We start from the raw sequence: 21,410 nt of genomic DNA on the forward strand, positions 1-21,410 counted from the left end.
ATTTTTGGGCACCTGGATGGCTCAGTGAGTTAAGCATCTGACTCTTGATTTCAGCTCAGCTCATTATCTCAGGGTTGTGAGATAGAGCACTGCATTAGGCTCTGTGCACTGGGTGTGGAGCCTGCTTAAGATTCTCTCTCTCCCTTTCCTTCTACCCCTCCCCCACTTCCTCCTTCTCTCTCTCTCTCTCTCTCTCTCTCTCAAAAATATTAAAATTAGAAAGATTGTTTTGAAAATTAAATACAATCATGTACATACAGCATCTTGCATAGAGACCTGGGACAGAGTGGGTAGAGAATAAATGGAAATTATAATAATAGGGTAAATTATTGTGCAGTGGTTTATTCAGTTTCCTCATTTATAGGGTGGAGGGAATGAAAGGGAAGAAGAGCTACCCAGAAGGGGAAAAGGCACTATGTCTTTTATATTACTTGGTACTTAGAAGCATTCAGTCAGCATTCACTCCAATGAACAAATGTTTATTTAAAAGAATTCGCACGGACATAACACTCTACTTTCAAAGAGCAGAGTAACTTTTTATATTATGAACACATGAACACCAGCAACTTGAAACTACAGTTAAAGAAGGAAGAAAATATCCCCCTTTCCCCAGCCAGGGACTGAGATTGGAGTTAAAACTTTCTCACTCAGCCAACTCCCATCTGTCTTTAAGTATAAGAGTAACTTGACTAGACATCTGATTTTGGTAGAGAGGAGAGATACAGGGCCTGAGGAGCCTAGTGCCTTTTCTTCTATAAGGGAAGGCCACCTGGAGAATCTATAGGAAAGGGGGTGGCCAGCAGCTGACCTGAGCTGAGGCCTCCTTACAGAAGAGGGCAGACCCAAGAGAGGGATGGATGGATAGAAGGAAAGTCCCACCCTCTTGCCTGTGTAAAATGGTTATCACTCACTTGATTATCATATATATCACTATGTAAGTGCCAGAATAATAGTTCTGAACAAAAATGGTTTTGTTCAAAATGTTTTTGAAAATTTGGCAACACAGATGTCAGCATAGGGTCCCTCTCAACATAAGGCAGCTCCTACATTAGAGCCCAATGATTTAGGCAGCAAGTTATAAAGGACTTGTGGAGTGGGTGTGGCTCCCTAATTTCACCGTGGGGAACTTCTGCCATTGATTTGAAAAGCTAAGGTTATGGGAGAAAAACCCGTAAGTCTCAGAATCTCTAGACACACAGCCTGGTACCTGAGAACTTTAGTATATCTGGGAGACTAGGGTGAGAGTGAACTCCAAAGGAGGCCTTGTCCAAGTTACTTCTGGACTTTGATTAGATGAGATGAGATGAGTGTGGCAGTGGGGGAGAAATATACACCAAGGCTACTGGAAAGTCCTACAAGAAGACTATTGTCCCTTCAGAGCCTAAGGCAAAAGTACAAGGAGAGGTCACACTGGAGCCTTTACCTGAAGTAAGGGCCTCCTCCAACCCTCAGCCCTTAGGCCCCAGGCCTCAGACATAAGAGGCAGAGAATCACATCTGGGCTTTCTGTCCTTCCCTCAACTTCAAACAAGGGCAAGGGTTGAAATGTGGATGGGAGAGAAGGGATCATCAGACACACTGTCATTAGCACCTTCTTAAATCAGAAACTCCAAGAGAAAAAAGAAATAAGAGCAAAGTGAGAGGGGTTGTGCTTCCATCACATTAAATAGGAAACTTGCCAGAGGTAGGGGAGGGTGGTCTCAAATCAGGACATTAATCACTCTGGCCAAGGGGAAGGGTTATGAGCAGCAGAGCTCTATGTATTCTCCATCTCTTCATTCATCCTGCTTCCGTTTTGGCTTTTTGGGGTTCCGGGACCGACTCTTGGCTTTGCACAGAGGACATATAGGTGCATTCCGATGAATTTGCTGATGACATGACAAGCAGGCCTAGTGAAAGGACACAGGACAAAGAAAGTTAGTAATCAGATTCTTTTAGCCTATAGTTCAGGCTTCTGATCCCCAGAAAGCAGTTGTGATTTTCCAACAGAAAGGAGTAGTAATCAATGACTGAGACTCAAGTAGAGAGATCAGTGCCAGATGTAACAGATGTAAGGGCTATAAAGGAATGAGGGTCAAAAAAGGGTACTGAGGAAAAATATCCAAAGTTGGGAAATAACACAAAATGAGAGTTATATATCCATTTAATATTATGTTAAAGCATGGACCAACAGGTTGTGTCAAGGATTATTCAATTCTCTAGGATACATATTAGTAAACTTTCTCTATAAACACCAAGAGAATAAATATTTTAGACTTTTTAGGTCACATGGTGGTAGTTAAAACTACTCAACTATAACTGTTATACGTGAAAGAAGCTACAGAGAATACATAAACAAACAAGCATACATGTGCGCCAGTAAAACTTTATTTACAAAAACTGGGAGCAAATCAGACTTGGCCTGTGGGTTCTAGTTTGCTGACCCCTGCTCTAGGAGAATGTTCCTTTATTTGATTATTTACTATTGATCAGGGCCCAACTCTGTGATTTATGCTAATAAGCAACAAATGGTTTTTGCCCAGTAGAGATGCAGATTATTTCTGTTCCAAAGGAAAGATAATTAAAGGTTATAGTTCATCAACCAGTTCTGTATTTAATTTTCCAAACTTATTTCAGCATTCCTTTCATTCCCTTACTATATATGTGTGTTTCTTAAATGCTTTTTGAACCAGCTTTGTAATCCTGTTGAATTCCTCATTAACAACACATGCTCACTATATATTTGCACAAGTTTTGTTTCTAACTTTTTAAAAATTATGCTTTGGCAGATCCTGTCAATCTCCCTGCATTGTAGCCCCTCTGGGAATGTGAGGCTATAAAATCAGCTGGTATGCCACATGAACAAATGCTCAACACTAATCATCTTCAGAGAAATACAAATCAAAACCACAATAAGATATTGCATCACACCTGTCAGAATGGCTAAAATTAACAACTCAGGAAACCACAGATGTTGACAAGGATGCAGAGAAAGGGCAACCATTTTTGCACTGTTGATGTGACTGGAAACTGGTGCAGCCACTCTGGAAAACAGTATGGGCTTCCTAAAAAAAAATGAAAAACAGAACTACCCTATGACTCAGCAATTACACTACTAGGAATTTATCCAAAGGATACAAAAATGCAGATTCAAAGGGGTGCATGGACCCCAATGTTTATAGCAGCACTATCAACAATAGGCAAATTATGGAAAGAGCCCAAATGTCCATTGACTGATGAATGGATAAAGATATGGTGTGTGTGTGTTTATATATATGGGAATACTACTTGACAATGAAAAAGAATGAAATCTTGTCACTTGCAATAATGTGGATGGAAGTAAAGGGTAGTAAGCTAAGTGAAATGAGTCAGCCAGAGAAAGACAAATATCATATGATTTAACTCATAGGTGGAATTTGAGAAACTCAACAGATGAACATAGGAGAAAGGAAGGAAAAATAAGATAAAAACAGAGAGGTAGGCAAACAATAAGAGATTGTTAAATACAGAGCACAAACTGAGGGTTGCTGCAGGTGAGGTGGGTGGTGGGATGGGTTAAATGGATGATAGGCATTAAGGAGGTCACTTGTTGGGATAAACACTGGGTGTCATATGTAAGAGATGAATCACTGGGTTCTACTCCTGAAGCCAAGACTACACTGTATGTTAACTAATTTGAATTAAAAAAAGTTAAAAATAGTTGGCCATACTTTTGTGGGTCCAGTTCTGGAGTCTCTATTCTATTCCATTGGTCTATGTGTCTGTTTTTGTGCCAATACCATGCTGTCTTAATGATTACAGCTTTGTAGTAGAGGCTAAAGTCTGGGATTGTGATGCCTCCCACTTTGGTCTTCTTCATCAATATTACTCAGGCTATTCAGGGTCTTTAGTGGTTCCATACAAATTTTAGGATTGCTTGTTCTAGCTTTGAGAAGAATGCTGGTGCAATTTTGATTGGGATTGCATTGAATGTGTAGATTGCTTTGCGTAGTATTGACATTTTAACAATATTTATTCTTCCAATCCACAAGCACGGCATGTTTTTCCATTTCTTTGTATCTTCTTCAATTTCCTTCACAAACTTTCCATAGTTTTCAGCATACAGATCTTTTACATCTTTGGTTAGGTTTATTCCTAGGTATTTTATGATTCTTGGTGCAATTGTGAATGGGATCAGTTTCTTTATTTTTCTGTTGCTTCATTATTAGTGTATAAGAATGCAACTGATTTCTGTACATTAATTTTGTATTCTGCGACTTTGCTGAATTCATGTATCAGTTCTAGCAGATTTCTGGTGGAGCCTATTGGGTTTTCCATGTATAATATCATGTCATCTGCAAAAAGTGAAAGCTTGACTTCATCTTTGCCAATTTTGATGACTTTGATTTCCTTTTGTTGTCTGATTGCTGATGCTAGAACTTGCAACACCATGTGAAACAACAGCAGTGAGAGTGGACATCCCTGTTGTGTTCCTGATCTCAGGGGGAAAACTCTCAGTTTTTTCCCATTGAGGATGATATTAGCTGTGTGCTTTTCATAAATGGCTTTTATGATGTTTAAGTATGTTTCTTCCATCCCGACTTTCTCGAGGGTTTTTATTAAGAAAGAATGCTGAATTTTGTCAAAGGCTTTTTCTGCATCAATTGACAGGATCATTTGGTTCTTATCTTTTCTTTTATTAATGTGATGTATCACACTGATTGATTTGTGAATGTTGAACCAGCCCGCAGCCCAGGAATGAATCCCACTTGATCATGGTGAATAATTCTTTTTATATGCTGTTGAATTTGATTTGCTAGTATCTTACTGAGAATTTTTGCATCCATATTCATCAGGGATAAACTACCTGATGATCCAGCAATTGCACTACTAGGTATTTACCCCAAGGTTACAAAAATACTGATTCGAAGGGGTGCATGCACCGCAATGTTCGTAGCAGCATTATCAACAATAGGCAAATTGTGGAAAGAGCAAAATGTCCATCGACTGATGAATGGATAAAGAAGATGTAGTATATATATACAATGGAATATTACTCAGTCATCACTAAGTATGAAATCTTGCCATTTGCAACAACATGGATGGAACAAGTGTGTTATGCTAAGCAATATAGGTCAGTGAGAGAAAGACAAATACCGTATGAGTTCACTCATATGTGGAATTTAAGAAACAAAACAGATAAACATAGGGGAAAGGAATGAAATAAAATAAGATAAAACCAGAGAGGGAAGGATACAAACCATAAGAGATTCTTAAATACAGAGAACAAACTGAAGGTTGCTGGAAGGGAGGTGGGTGGGCAATGGGCTAAATGAGTGAGGGGAATTAAGGAGGGCTCTTGTTATGATCAGGACTGGGAGTTACATGCACGTGATGTATCACTAAATTCTACTCCTAAAACAAATACTACATTATATGTTAACTAACTTACATTTAAATAAAATCTTGAAAGAAAAAAAAAACAGCTGGTCTGCTACAGCACATATGAAACACCCCTTCTTCTGTGTCCTAAGCAAAGGCTGTTTTAGGAAGGCACCAAATAGGCAATTCCAAAGCCCCCATCCCAGCCTTCCATGAGGTTGCTTGAAGACACCTTTCTTCCTCCACAACCCCTACCCAGCTCACTTACTTTCATAGGTGGAGGCTGTTGCCTGAAGGTGGCTGTCTGCCGAGTGTCCTGCTTTCTAGCCACCTGGAGTTGTTGGGCAGCAGCGGCTGCAGCGGCCAGGGACTCAGGGATGGGGGGCTCCTGAGGCTCCGTCTGCCACTCTGCTTTCTGCTTCTCAAAGTAACTTTGGAGATGAAAGACATTAGCTGGATCATTCTGAAAGCAAGGAGAACCTTGCCCCTCTTAGAGACTCCATGCCACAGAACCAAAGGGGTTGGGCTGTGGCTCAGTATAGAAAGTTCCTACACCCTCCCCAGCACAAGGTTCCCCTTGGGTACCTGGCTCATTGTCTGCTGGTAAGGGTAATCCTTCTGCTCTCTGGCTCTGATAGATCCAGAAAATCAAGAATCCCAGGGCTAGCAAAGTCCTTAAAGGGCATTTTCCTATTTTTTATCCCATGTACCTTTGCAATATTCCCATCAAGTATCCTCAGGCCTATGCTGACATGCTTTTCAGAGTAAGAAGCTCACAACATCCACAGGCAGCCTGCTCTGCCTTATGGAAGTCTGCTTCCTTCTACTGAATTGAACTGTCTCTGTAAGGTGAGTGTAGTTCTTAATTCTGGGTCTTAAACAGAAGTTCCAAGGCTAGCCGCTAGAGACCATGAAAGCCCAGCCTTCTATATTTTCAAAGGTTTCTAGACATCCCTTCTGGACCTTGACTTGGGAAGTAAACTTGTAAGAGTCACAGACACACACACACACACACACACACACACACATAAAGAGTCACAGACACAGTCACGTGTTACCAAAATTGCACAAAGAATTTTAAAAGCCACCTAGAAATACTAGTCTAACTGTCCTTGTTTTGGTGCACAGAGACTTGCCCAAGGTCATACATTGAGTCAACCACTGACAGTCCTGGGGCTAGGACTGGGTACCATGACTTTTAAACCAGATTTTATGTTTGTATATGTGCCGCTACATGTGTGTGTAAGTATGTATGTGTTGTGTGTGTGTATGTTGCAAGGACAGGGAGCAAGCAGCTTACTCCAAGGACAGCTTCTCCTCCTCTTCACATAGGTCAGGGAGCCTCTGCAGGCCTAGAGTCATGCGCAGGGCATCCACATGTTCCTTCAGTGGCTTATACTCATCATGCAGCCGCCGTGTAGACTCTAGCAGCTTGTTTAGGTCATTCTCAGACTGTTTGATGGTGTTTTCCATCTGAAACATAGAGTGAGGTAGGTACCAAGAAAAGACACCAACATTCTCCACAAGGGTCTATAGCTGAGTGGATAAAATAGCACAGGCTCCAGAGCCAGGCCAATCTATAGTCATGTCCTTAATTCACCCTGTAGTCTATATGACTCTCTTCAAGCCTCAGTTTTTTTCATCTGTATAATGGTGATAATAATAGTTCCTACCTCATATAATCTTAGGAAAATTCAGTGATTGAGTGCATATAAGCTTTAAGTACAGGGACTACCACAGAGTAAAGGGTCAATTAATGGTAGTTATTATTCAAATATAGCACCTTAAAGCTAGAATGGACCTTAGAGCTCATTTAGTCTGCCCCACCAACATTTTAGATATCAGATAATTGAGACTCAAGAAGAAAAAAAAAACTTCCTCAGAGAAATACTTCTCAGGGGCAAAACCTAGACAAAAATTCAGGACTTCTGCTTCCCAGGCTAGTGGCTTTTCTCTTAGATCAGTGGTTTTCAAAATGTGGTCACTAGATCAGTAGCATTAGCACCACCTGAGAACTCATTAGGAATTCAAATTCTCAGACACCACCCCAGACATATAAAATCAGAAATTCTGGTGTGGAGTCCAATAATCTATGTTTTAAGAGCCTCTTCCATGTGACTTTGATGTATGTTTGTTTGAGATCCACTGGGTTAGATTCTCAGCCCCAGCTAATATTTTCTTAACTGAATTGACTTTGTATCCTTGGTTAGCTGGCAGCAGAAATGCCAACTCCTCATGAGACCCTGGAATCCTGTGATCCTGTGACACAGAAAATACCATTACTACTGTCTAAGTCACATCTATATTTCCTTTAAGGTCCTTGGCTTGGCAATACCAGGAAATAAGTATTGTCATAAAAATGAGTTTCCCAAGAATAAAAACTTAACTCCTTCAAATGTGATTAAAAAAATACTTTTTATTGTCATAAGCTCTAAGGATTAGAAAGGACATTATAAGTAAGCACCTCCAATTTTCCTCCTGGTGCAGGAATATCAATACCGCAGCTCAGACAGGTGATCATTCAGACCATATTTGAATAACTCCAAAAAATGGGAAACTTATCACCTTAGCTGGCAGTTTATTCTCCATGTTCCAAGTATCTCCAAAAGAGAGACTCTAATGAGGGAGCCTCACTTTAGTAGCCTGGCAGATATTATTTGTTTAGCCTACTTGGAAGCTTTGGAGCCCTTTGAGCTAGACCCAAGAGGCAGTTGTCTGCTCTGCTTTACCCTAAGGCTAACTCTCAACTCCCAGAATGAGAGCACATCAGTGCTGAAAAAGACTTGAGGTGACTGACTCCCTGTCATAGTAAAGAGAAGGAAAATAGGGCCTAGCAGAAAAAGGGATTTGTCCAGTGATATACAGTCAATCAGTGACAGAGCCAAGAATAGATCTCAGAACTCCTGGATTCTTCCATTCCACTACAGCCTGATGCCTACTCTCCCAAGTTGGTTGGCCAAAGCCACATCACAAGAGGCCATGGTACTCACTACTGTCTATTTCTCAGAGGGCCTAGAGGTAGGCTTCTGGCCATCAGCTACATACCACATTGATATCAGCATGGATCAGTCGGAGTTCCTCCACATGGGCCATCTTCTCCTGTAGCAACAGGTCCATCTCTTGCTTGTATTCTTTCAGGTGCCTCTCCTCTGATTCAAGGGCCTCAAACTCAGCCTTCAAACGTGCCTTGATCTTCTCCATCTGCAGTGTCTTGTTCCTGCAATTACCAAAAAGCAAGAAACAGACCAGTAGGAGAAGGGAGGAAAATGGGAATAGAGTGCAGTTAGGCCCTGAACCAGGGTTATTTTTCTAAGCCACCTTTCTAAGCTTTTCTTTCTCCAGGCATAGCCAACCTAAAGCCAGCGACAAAAAGTTAGGAGATTCTCTATTCTAAGATAGAAGCTCCGTGGGTCTCAAAGGGGATAGTTTTATTCTATTGTGGGACATTTGTAAATGTGGAAGACTTTTTGTTATTAGACTGATCCAAGAGAGAACACTACTGGCATGTAGTGAACATGGGCCAAAGATGCTAAACAGCCTCTCAAAGCACAGTAAAGTCCCATACCACAAATAATTCCCACTCGAAATGCCACCCATGACCTTTTGAGACATTCTTAAAGGAGCACTGTCCATTAACTTTTGTACAATGATGGAAATGTTCTGTCTCTATGCTTTCCAATACACTAGCCACCAGGCATGTGTAGGTACTGGGTACTTGAAATGTTGGTAGTGCAACTGAGGAACTGAATTTTGAATTTTATTTAATTTTGATTAATTTATCTTTAATTTAAACCACACATGTGGCTAATTGGACAGCACAGCTCTACAGGGTCAACTACTCAGTTCCAGAAGAGGAAGAGGACTAGAAGAACTATAGCTCATTTCTTTTCCTAAAAAAATAAAACCTGTTATTGGTTGTTAAATCCCAATTGTATACTCTCTGGTTAAGTAATCCCACCCTTGTGAATTTATTCTAAGGAAATAAGGAAAACAAAAGGTTAATACACAAGACTGTTCATTATGGACTATGGGCAAAATTGTAATATTTAGAAGCCATTAAAATGAATCATTATGAAGACTTGTGACATGAAAAGTACTGAAGATATGATACTCAATAAAATGTATATGCACTCAGATTGCATTTTTCAAAATATACATGCACAAAATGGAAGGAGGCCCCACTGCAGCACACTTTTGTCCTCCCCCTGGCTCTCTACTCTCTGGTTCTGAGGTACTTCCTAGCTGTTATCCATCACTAGCTGGGCTTGAAAAAAGCACAGAAGACATGAAGGAGTCCCTTATCTCAGAGACAAAAGAGCTTAAAATCATTCAGGCCAAAGTGAAAAATACAATAGCTGAGATGCAAAATGGACTGATGCAATGAACACAAGGATGGAAGAAGTAGAGGAAAAATAAGTGAAAGAGAAGATAGAATAATGGAAAATAATGAAGCTGATCAAAAGAGGGAAAGAAAACTCTTGGATCATGAAAGTATACTTGGGAAATCAGTGACTCCATGAAATATAATAGCATTTGTGTCATAGGAGTCCCAGAAGAAGAAGAGAGGGAAAAGAGAGCAGAAGGTTTATTTGAGGAAGTTATAGCTGAAAAATTTTCTAATCTGAGGGAGGAAACAGACTACCAAAACCAGGAAGCTCACAGAACTCCCACCAAAATCAAGAAAAGCAGGGAAACACCAGGGATATTGTACTTAAATTTGCCAAATATACAGATAAAGGAAAAAATCCTAAAAGCATCAAGAGAAAAAAAAATCCTAACTTACAAGGGAAGACAAATACGATTAGCATCACCAGATCTCTCCACAGAAATGGCAGGGCAGAATGAAGTGGAATGATATACTCAATATGCTGAGTAGAAAAAACTTACATCCAAGAATACCCTATCTAGCAAGCCTATCATTCAGAATAGAAAGAGAGGCAAAGAGTTTCCCAGACAAACAAAACCTGAAGGACTTTGACCATTAAAACAACCCTACAAGGAATATTAAAGGGGACTCTTTGGGAAAAAGACTAGAAAGGAAATGAGAAAATCTCTGGAAATAAAGACAACAAGCAATAAGATGGCACTAAATTCATAACTATCAACATTTACTCAGAATATAAATGTACTAAATAGTCCATTCAAAAGAATGGGTGTTGGGGTGCCTGGGTGCCTCAGTTCATTGAGTGTCCAACTTTGGCTAAGGACATAATCACATGGTTCATAAGTTCGAGCCCCACATTGGGCTCACTGCTATCAGCTTAGAGCATGCTTTGGATCCTCTGTTCCCCTCCCCCCATCCTTCCAATGCTCACTCTCTCTCTCTCTCTCTCTCTCTCTCTCTCTCTCTCAAAAATAAACATGAATAAACAAGAATAGGTGATGGGTATTGAGGACACTTGTTGGGATGAGCACTGGGTGTTGTATGTAAATGTTGATTCATGGGAATCTACCCCCAAAATTAAGAGGACACCATATACACTGTATGTTAGCTAATTTGACAATAAATTATATATATATATATATATATATATATATATATATGAATGGGTGTCAGAATGAATAAAAAAAGAGAAAGATCTATCTACATGCTGCCTACAGGAGATTCATTTTAAACCTAAAAATGTCTGCAGATTGAAAGTGAGGGGATGGAGAAATATTTATCATGTTAATGGACATCAAAAGAAAGCTGAATACCCATACTTATATTAGACAAACTACTTTTTAAACAAAAGACTGTAAGAGATGAAGAAGGATACTATATCATAATGAAGGGTCTAACAAGAAAATCTAAAAGATTGTAAACAGGTATGTCCCCAACTTTGAGGAACCCAAATATATAAAATAATTAATAGCAAACATAATGGAACCCAATGATAATAATACAATCATAGTAGGGCATTTTGACATCCCACTTACATCAATGGACAGATCATATAAGCAGAAAATCAGCAAGGAAGCTATGAATGACACATTGAACCAGATGGACTTAGCAGCAGAATACACTTTCTTGTGAAGTGCACATGGGTGCACTTCTCAGTATAGATCCCATACTAGGTCACAAATCAGGCCTCAACAAGTACAAAAAGATCGAGATCATACCATTACATATTTTCAGACCACAACACTATGAAACTTAACCCCCCCACATACACACACATGTGGAAAGAAAACAAATAAATGTCAATTAAATGGGTCAACCAGAAAATTAAAGAAGAAATAAAAAAAATACATGGAAACAAATGATAATGAAAACATGATGATCCACATCTTTGGGATGCAGCAAAAGCAATCATAAGAGGAAAGTATATAGCAATACAGGCCTATCTCAATAAGTAAAGAAAAATGTCAATTACACAACCTGAACTTACACCAAAAGGAGCTAAAAGAAGAACAACAAATGAAACATGAAGCCAGCAGAAGGGAAATAATAAAGATTAGACAGAAATTAATAATATAGAAAAAAGAAAAAAACATAACACAACAATAAAATCAGGAGTTGGTTCTTTAAAAAAAATAATAAAATTGATAAGTACCCAGTCAGACCTATGAAAAAGAAAAGAGAAAGGACCCAAATAAATAAAATCATGAATGAGAGAGGAGAGTTGACAATACCACAGAAATACAAACAATTATAAAAGAACACTATGCAAAAAACGTGTTCTAACAAATTGGACAATGTGGAAGAAATGGATAAAATACTTGAAACATATAAAGTACCAACACCGAAACAGGAAGAAATATAAAACTTGAACAGGCCTATAACCAGCAAGAAAATTGAATGAGTAATCAAAAAACTCCCAACAAACAAAATTCCAGGGCCAGATGGCGTCACAGGGGAATTCTCCAACACATTTGAAGAAGAGTTACTACCTATTCTTCTCAAACTGTTCCAAAAATAAAAATGGAATGCAATCTTCCAAACTTATTCTATGAAGGCAACATTGCCTTGATTCCAAAAGCAAATACTCCACTAAAATGGAGAACTATATGCTAATATTCTTCATGAAGGTGAATGTAAAAATTCTCAACAAGATAATAGGAAATCAAACAAAACACCACAATCAAGAATTATTCACGACAATAAAGCAGGATTTATTCCTGGGCTGCAATGGTGGTTCAGTATTTGCAAATCAAGGAATCTGATACACCACATTAATAAAATAAAGGATAAGAACCATATGATTCTTGGGGAACCCGGGTGGCTCAGTGCATTGAGTGTCTGAATCTTGATTTCAGCTCAGGTCGTGATCTCAGGATCATGGGATCAAGCACCATGTTGGGCTCCACACTAAGCATGGAGCCTACTTGGGATTCTTTCTCTCTCTCTCTGTCTCTTTCTGTCTCTCTCTGTCTTTCTCTCTCTCTCTCTCTCCCTCCCCTGCCCCTGTCTCCTGCTTGTGTGCTCTTTCTTTCCCTTTATCTCTAAAATAAAAGAAAAATTTTAAATAACCATACGATTTTCTCAACAGATGCAGAAAATGCATTTGACAAAGTCCAGTATCCATTTTTTTTAATAAAAACCCTCAACAAAGTAGGGATAGAGGGAACATAAATGAACATCATAAAGGCCATATATGAAATATCCACAGGTGATATCATCCTCAATGGGTAAAAACTGTGAACCTCTCCTCTACAGTCAGGATAAGACAGGGATGCCCATTCTCACCATTGTGATTTAACTTAGCACTGGAAGTCCTAGCTTCAGCATCAGACAACAGAAAGACATGAAAGGCATCCATGTTGGCAAGGAAGAAGTCAAACTTTCAATATTTGCAGGTAACATGATAATATATGTAGAAAAGCTGAAAGACTCCACCAGAAAAGTGTTAGAACTGATACACGAATTCAGTAAAGTTGCAGGGTGCAAAATAAACAAACAAAAATCTATTGAATTTCTATACATCAATAATTAAACAGTAGAAAAAGAAATCAAGGAACTGATTCCATTTACAATTGCACCAAAATCCATAAAATACCTAGGAGTAAACATAACCAAAGAGGTAAAAGATCTCTACTCTGAATCTTTAGAACACTTATGAAAGAAATTGAAAAGGGCACAAATATTTGGAAAAATATTCATGTTTATGAACTAGAGGAAGAAACACTGTTAAAATGTCTATACTACCCGAAGCAATCTACACATTTAATGCAATCCCTACCAAAATACCACCAGCATTTTTCACAGAGCTAGAACAAACAACCCTAAATTTGTATGTAACCACGAAAGACCTCAAAGAGCAAAAGTGATCCTGAAAAGGAAGGAAAACAAAGCTTTAGACATCATAATTAAGGATCTGAATCTATATTACAAAGTTGTAGTCATCAAGACAATACGGTACTGGCACAAAAAAAAAAAGACACATAGATCAATGAACAGAATAGAAAACCCAGAAATGGACACACAACCAAACGGTCAACTAATCTTTGAAAAAGCAGGAAAGAACATCCAATGGGGGGAAAACAGTTTCTTCAATAAATTTTGGGAAAACTGGACAGCCACATGCAGAAGAATGAAACTGGACCACTTTCTTATACCAAACATAAAAATAAACTCAAAATGGATGAAAGACCTAAATGTGAGACAGGAAACAATCAAATTCCTAGAGGAAAACATAGACAGCAGCCTCTTTGATTTTGGCTGCAGCAACTTTTTACTAGACACATCTCCAAAGGCAAGGGGAACAATAGTAAAAATGAACTATTGGGACTTCATCAAGATAAAAAGCTTCTGCTCAGGGAAGGAAACAATCAATGAAACTAAAAGATGATTTATGGAATGGGAGAAAATATGTGCAAATGACATGTCTGATAAAGAGTTAATATCCAAAAGCATAAAAAAATCTTATCAAAGTCCATACCCAAAAAAGCAAGTAATCCAGTAAAGAAATGGGCAGAACACAGGGTGCCTGGGAGTGTTAGTTGGATAAGCATGTGACTTTTGATTTCGGCTGAAGTCATGATCTCAAGGTTCATGGGATCGAGCTTCGTGCCAGGCTCTGTGCAGTCAGTACAGAGTCTGCTTGAGATACTTTCACTCTACTTCTCTCTCTGCCCCTCCCCCTTCAAAATAAGTAAAAAAATAAACATTTTTTACAAAGAAATGGGCAGAAGACATAAATAGGCATTTTTCCCAAGAAGACATACAAACAGCTTACAGATAAATGAAAAGATGCTCGATATCACTCATCATCAGGGAAATAGATATCAAAACCACGATGAGATATCACTTCACACCTTTTAGAATGATAAAATTAACAACACAGGAAGCAACAGATATTGGTGAGGATAAGGAGAAAGGGGATACTCTTATACTCTTGGTCTGAATGCAAAGTGGTGAAGCCACTCTGGAAAACAATATGAAGGTTCCTTAAAAAGTTAAAAATAGAACTACCCTATGACCCAGAAATTATTATATTGACCCAAAGGATAAAAAAACACAGATTTTAAGGGACACATGCACACCCAATGTTTATAGCAGAATTATCAACAATACCCAACCTATGGAAAGAGCCCAAATGTCCATTGAGTGATGAATGGATAAAGAAGAGTGGTGTGTATGTATACACACACACACACACACACACACACACACACTAGAATATTACTCAGCCATAAAAAAGAAATGAAATTTTGCCATTAGCAAGGACATGGATGAAGCTCTAGCTTCATTATGCTAATTATGTATTTATGTAATTATGTAATAATGAGCGTATTATGCTATGCAAAATAAGCCAGCCAGAGAAAGACAAATACCATATTATTTCCCTCACATGCGGAATTTAAGAAACAAAACAGATGAACATGGGGGAAGGGGAAAAAAGAAAGGGAAGGAAATTATAAGAGACTTTTAAATATAGAGAACAAACTGCGGGTTTATGGAGAGAAGTGGGTGGAAGATAGGCTAAGTGGGTGATGGGCATTAAGGAGGGCACTTATTGTGATGAGTACTGGCTGATATGTTGGCTGTGAACCACTAAATCTACACCTGAAACCAATTTTACCATATATTTTAACTAGGATTTTTTTTAATTGAAATAAAAATAATAAAACATAAAAAAATGCACAGTGAAGAAAACAATAAAAAAACTAAAAGGCAACCTTCTGAATGGGAAAAGATACTTTCAAATGGCATATCTGATAAAGGGTTACTATCCAAAATCTATAACAAACTTATCAAACTAAACACACAAAACAAATAACCCAGTTAACAAATGGGCAGAAGACATAAAGAGACATTTTTCCCATGAAGACATTCAGATGTCCAATAGACATATGAAAAGATGCTGAACATCACTCATCATCAGGGAAACATGAATCAAAACTGCAATGAGATATCACTTCATATTGTCAGAATGGCTAAAACTAACAACACAGGAAACATGAATATAGGGGGAAAGAGAGGAAATCTGTAAAACCTACTACTCTTAACTATAAAGAACAATCTGAGGGTTGCTGGAGATGAAGTGGATGGAGGATGTGTTAAATGTGTGATGGGTATTAAGGAGGGCAGTTGTGATGAGCAATGAGTGTTGTATGTAAGTGATGAATCTCTAAATCCTACACCTGAGACTAATATTAGAGTATATGTGAAGTAATTGGAAGTTTAATAAAAACTTGAAACTACAAAATATATATATATAAATAGACTCAACCATAGAGGTCAACCTGATGGTTACCAGAGGGGAGGCAGGTGGGGGGGGTGGGTTTAATAAGTGATGGGGATAAAGAATGCACTTGTGATGAGCACTGGTTATATCAAGTGCTGAATATTGTATGAAGTGCTGAATATTGTACACCTAAAATTAATGTTATATACTTTACTGACTGGAATTTGAATAAAAATTTAAAAACAAAACATATTTCCATGTAAAGACTTATATGATCCTGTTCAGAGAAACATTATTCCTAGAAACTGAAAGGTGGACACAACCAAAATGTTTATTAATATGTCAGTGAATAAACAAAATGTGGTGTATCCATACAATGAAAAACCATTTGTCAATAAAAAAGGAAACAGTAGCATATGATACAGTGTGTGTGAACCTCAGAAACAATATGCTAAGACTTATGCAATGTCCTGAAAATGCAAATCTATAAAGACAGGAAGTACATTCCTGGTTGCCTGGGGCTGTGGGTGGGAATGGAAGTCAACTGAAATTGGGCATAAGGGTTCTTTATGGGGTGATGGAAATGTTCTAAAATTGTATTGTGATGATAGTTGTATAATTGCAAATTTACTAAAAGCTACTGAATTGTTCACTTATAATGGATGTTTTCTACAGTATATAAATTACAACTCAATAGAGCTGTTGAACATATATCCTCCAATGGATTCTTACCACACCTAGAATTAAATCTAAACTTACAACACTGTCAGAACTGAAATTCTAAGGTCTTTCTATTCCTCTGTCCCTGTTTCTCTTGGAAAATAAATGAATCGTCAAAAGGCTTGTGTGTAGGAAAATAGATTTTTTTCTTTTTTTTAATATGAAATTTATTGTCAAATTGGTTTCCATACAACATCCAGTGCTCATCCCAACAGGTGCTCTCCTCAATACCCATCACCCACCCTCCCCTCCCTCCCACCCCCATCAACCCTCAGTTTGTTCTGTTTTTAAGAGTCTCTTAGATTTTTAATGAAGTTGGTCAACTGAAGTACCCAGGAAGACTAGGGAGGGGGTTAATGATGAAAACCAAAATGGAGACATTACCCTTGTGGTCAACTGCCTTTACTATGCTCTTCGGGCTTAGTATCTAGTGACCAACCTTCCATGCTCTGTCTAGTAACTGGGTAGTGAGCTTAAGATCAAATTTAAGTAAAATGTCCTCCCTTTCTCAAATCTAGAGTGAGCATCATGCTAGCTCCTTCTCTTTAAATTTTCTATCAATAAAGTGGACAAAGAAAGTTTATTAAGTAAATACCACTTACTCCAACAGTGTGCTGGATCCTGTGGGTGACTGAGGAGAAGATCCCTTACTTCAAATAAAATAATTGTGATCCAATACGGAAAATAGAACAAAATGCAACTGTTATGGTTGAAGTGGAAGTGGGACCCCCAGAGTCCTTATTCTTTCTTCAAATCCAACTCTGCCTGACTGTATTAGAGTGACCCTTGATATACCTTTCTGGAACTCCCAGGGCTCCTCAGAACATTATTTCAAAGCTACCAATCAAATCCATCCTCTTCATTTCAGAGATGAAGAAACAAATGTCCAGACCGGGAACAGAACTAGCCCAAGACCACATAGCTATGGTCCTCTGGGTCCTCTATGTGTACAGACTTACATATGAAGCAATTTAAAATCCAGATAATATACATACAAGATACTTCTAGAGACTGGCACAATTCCATAGTTCTCTCTGTAAATCCCACAGCATCTATAACACTGCTTTCACCATAAGCAGGGCTCAGAAATTACATTTGGAGTGACAAAATGAATGCAAATATGTAGTAAGTTTAGGGTATTGAATGTAATTTCAGTAGCCTAAGAGAAAAAAAAAACATTACCACGGGTGGGGAGGATTTGATTAATTCAGTCAACATTTGTTAAGAATTCATAAGTGCCAGGAACTGGGAAGAAGAAACTGGGTATTCACAAGGTTCTCTTTATTTTTTATATTTTAATTCATTTCTTTATTTTTGAGAGAAAGTGCATGCGCACAAGAGTGGGGGAAGGCCCTAGGGAAAAGGAGAGAGAGAATCTTAAGCAGGATCCACACCCAGCATGGCACCTGACATGGGGCTCAATCTCATGACCGTAAGATTATGACCTGAGCCAAAATCATGAGTCAGACACTTAACTGACTGAACCACCCAAATGCCCCCAGAAAGGTTCTGTTTAATAACAGTTATTTGTGTGTGTGTGTGTGTGTGTCTAGTATGTTTCTGCAATTGTTAGCTGTTTTATATGTCATCTAATTTAATCATTATCACCAGCATATGAATAGGTGTGTTTAGCTTCATTTTTGAAAAATCTGAGGCTGAGAGAAGTAAAGTGGCTTGTCAAAGCTCACAAACCAGGAGACAGAGAATTCATTGTGCTGAGCCTAATCAACCTTTGCACCATATCAAGGAACTTTCCTCATATGATATATTTCAAGTGACAGAAAACAAGCCAATGGGGGTGAATTCTTGTCCTACTGCAGTCACCGAGTTTCAGGGTGAAATAGGGCATATCCTGGAACCTCCTGGAACCATGGAAATTCTACCTGAGAAGTAGAATTCAGTGTAGACTTCACAGAGGTCTTGGATGACTCTATGAAGTAGAATCTGTGTCACGTTTGGCTCAACAAGTGAGGAAAGCATTCAAGTCATTAAATGTGTTATTTTATGTAGAAAAATTACTAATGAAATCCTCCCAAGAGGCTAAAGTGCAGCTGGTATGGCCACAGAAATGCAAGAAAACCACCGGATACTTCCTTAGGGTTTCTCACAGTCACTGGGGCCACAGTGCTACTTAACTGTTAAACAAGGACACCTGACCTCCATAGGCCATAGCCTATCCAGACAGAATCCCAAGTCAAAATAAAAACATTCAGCTGGCTGACTTCTTTCCAAAGGCTTTTTGCTGGCTAATGTGGAAGAAGAAGGGTAGAAAGAACGAGAGGTTCTAAGGCAATGGAACATCCATTCTTGGACCAGATGTGACAGGCTCATCCAACTTTGGAGGTTGCTTAGCCTCAACACTCACACAACAAGCAGGGTAGGACATCTGGGACCTGTAGGACTTGAGGATGGGCAGATCAAGTAAAGATATTGGCTAGTGAAGATGGATAAAAAAAACTGCACAGATTTGTTGATAAGGAAATGGTGAAAAATAGATCCAGAATATATTATATACGTATAGTCCACCAGGTCTTACTAATGCAGTGATTTTTAAAGTGTGATCCCTGGACCAGCAGTAACAATATTGCCTGGGAACTTGTTAGAAATGCAAATGCTCAGGCTCCACCCCAGATCTACTTAATCAGACTCTGGAGACAGGACCCAGCAATCTGTTTCAAGGGTCCAGCAGGTAGAGCCTGATGCATAACCAGTATGCTAATGTTTAATAGTCACTGAATTAATGCTTCAGATGTAGGGAGTCGGAGAGGGAGGAATAAAGAATGATTCCAGATTTTGGGTTGGGGTGACATTTACTGATGGGGAAGACTAGAAAAGGGGAATATTTGGGATGGGGGTGGAATTGAAATTCTGTTGGGGCCTGTTTGAGATGCCAGTGGCACATTCAGTGGGGTTGGTTAAGTGGGAAGTTGGATATGTGAGTCTGGAACTCAGGAGACAGATCAGAGCTATTCATCTTGATTCTAAGATCGTTGAGAGAAGGTCTAATTTATCTTAATGGTTCCCACAGAATATCCCAGCCTGGTGTATAGCACAGATCAGGCGGTTGGTAAATGTCACTTAATGAAGAAAAAGGAGCCAGCTTTTCTGGCCTACTCTAGTCTAGCTAGAACACTCCATAAATACTGAGTGTTCTTCCATTTTATATTTATTTGCTAATCTGGGAAAACAGCTACTGTCAGAAAAGCAGGTATCTTAGAACAGTTCAGTTTGAAGACTTCATTACAGCTATCAAATGTCAACTCCTCTCCATTCTCCCTCCTGTGATGGGCATTGTTTGGCTTGACTTGCCCATTCCTAAATCACAGAGGTACCAGATCTCCTATGATGAACTGTTGAGTGAGCACTGGGGATGTGTCAGTTCTCAAGCCAGGTGACAGAAGAACCTGCTGAAGCTGCCACAGCAATGACTGAATGAAGTAAGGAAAGGAGATGTCAATTCAAAACTTTATCAAAAGGCAGAATAACTTGAGTGGAATAATAAATTTCTGTAAGTTTCCTTGTGGGAGCCCAAAAAGTTAGTGATCCATTTGAACTGGGGAATGTGGAAGGTTCTGAATAAGAGGCAGGGTTTGTTCTGGGTCTTCCCTGAAAAAAAAAAAGAGTAGGACTTACAGGCTTAGAATGAGGGAAGGGAATTCAAGAATGAGGGACTGACACTGGAAAAGGCCTACAGGAATGAAAATTTGTGAGAGAGCAAGGAACATTCAGGTAGATAAAGGATAGGTTGAATGAAAAGGAGTAGTAGCAGATAAGATTGGAAAGGTGGGCCTGGGCCAGCCTTGGGGGGGGGGGGGCATGAATATAACAATTGTAGGCAAATAGCGGTCCAGTAGACATACAGTAAGAAATGACCTACAGCAAGAAATGATTTTCATATTGTGACTCAATACACACATAGACAGATAAAAACTTGAAAACAAAAGTTTGTGAGAAGAACACCTACCATTTCTTATGCAATGTATGCTTATATTTTCTATCTTATTTTATTATTTTTTTAATTTTTTAAAGTTTATTTATTTTTGAGAGAGAGAGAGAGAGACAGAGTGTGAGCTGGGGAAGGGGCAGAGAGAGGGAGACACAGAATCCAAAGCAGGCTCCAGGCTCTGAGCTGCCAGCACAGAGCCCGACACGGGGCTCGAACTCACAAGTGCGAGATGATGACCTGAGATGAAGACAGACGCTTAACCTACTGAGCCAACCAGGCCCCCCTTTATTTTATTTTAAAAAAGGTTTTATAAATGTTACTGGAAACTGACTAATTTGTTTCATGAAACATATGGCTCATGACCTGTGTTTTGAAAAAAAAATTGCTATAGGCAATGGGAAGTCAGTAAATGTGTTTGAAGGATAACATAGTAACACCAGCATTTTAGGAAGGCAGTTCTTAGAGCAATGTGGATGGCACTGAAGACAGGGAAGGAGAATGAAGACAGGAAAGTAATTCTGTAGGTACAAATGGATAAAACATTACAAAAACGCAGGACAGTCATGATGAAGGCATAATGGGGCAGTAAGTGTGGAAATGGAGAATGGGGCAGGAATTTGAGCCATATGGCAAATGTAGAAACAATAGGACTTACTAAGACATCAGATGTGAGTTATTAAAAAAATGTAAGCAACACTGACATTTAGGTTTCAATCTGAGGTAACTATTCAGAGAATAATGGCACTAAACCAGAAGTTTAGGGGAAGTACCTGGACTGGGGTAGGGGGAAACAAA

At 38.9% G+C, this 21,410-nt stretch overlaps 1 protein-coding gene across 2 annotated transcripts in view; it reads right to left on the minus strand.

Annotated features, from left to right (window-relative positions):
* Nucleotides 1–458: 458 nt before the first annotated feature.
* ZC4H2 (zinc finger C4H2-type containing) overlaps nucleotides 459–21,410 on the minus strand; it is a 29,719-nt gene continuing 8,767 nt past the window's right edge. The window contains exons 2-5 of one of the 2 annotated variants that reach the window (XM_043569784.1): nucleotides 8,385–8,556; nucleotides 6,640–6,812; nucleotides 5,608–5,770; nucleotides 459–1,888 (exon numbers count right to left, since the gene is read on the minus strand). In XM_043569784.1, coding sequence (XP_043425719.1) covers nucleotides 1,775–1,888; nucleotides 5,608–5,770; nucleotides 6,640–6,812; nucleotides 8,385–8,556 — 622 coding nt within the window. In that variant the 3' untranslated portion in view covers nucleotides 459–1,774. The remainder of the gene's footprint in view (nucleotides 1,889–5,607; nucleotides 5,771–6,639; nucleotides 6,813–8,384; nucleotides 8,557–21,410) is intronic. The other variant, XM_043569785.1, reaches the window with a different exon arrangement.

The sequence above is a fragment of the Prionailurus bengalensis genome, chromosome X, assembly GCF_016509475.1.
Source record: "Prionailurus bengalensis isolate Pbe53 chromosome X, Fcat_Pben_1.1_paternal_pri, whole genome shotgun sequence".
NCBI lineage: Eukaryota > Metazoa > Chordata > Mammalia > Carnivora > Felidae > Prionailurus > Prionailurus bengalensis.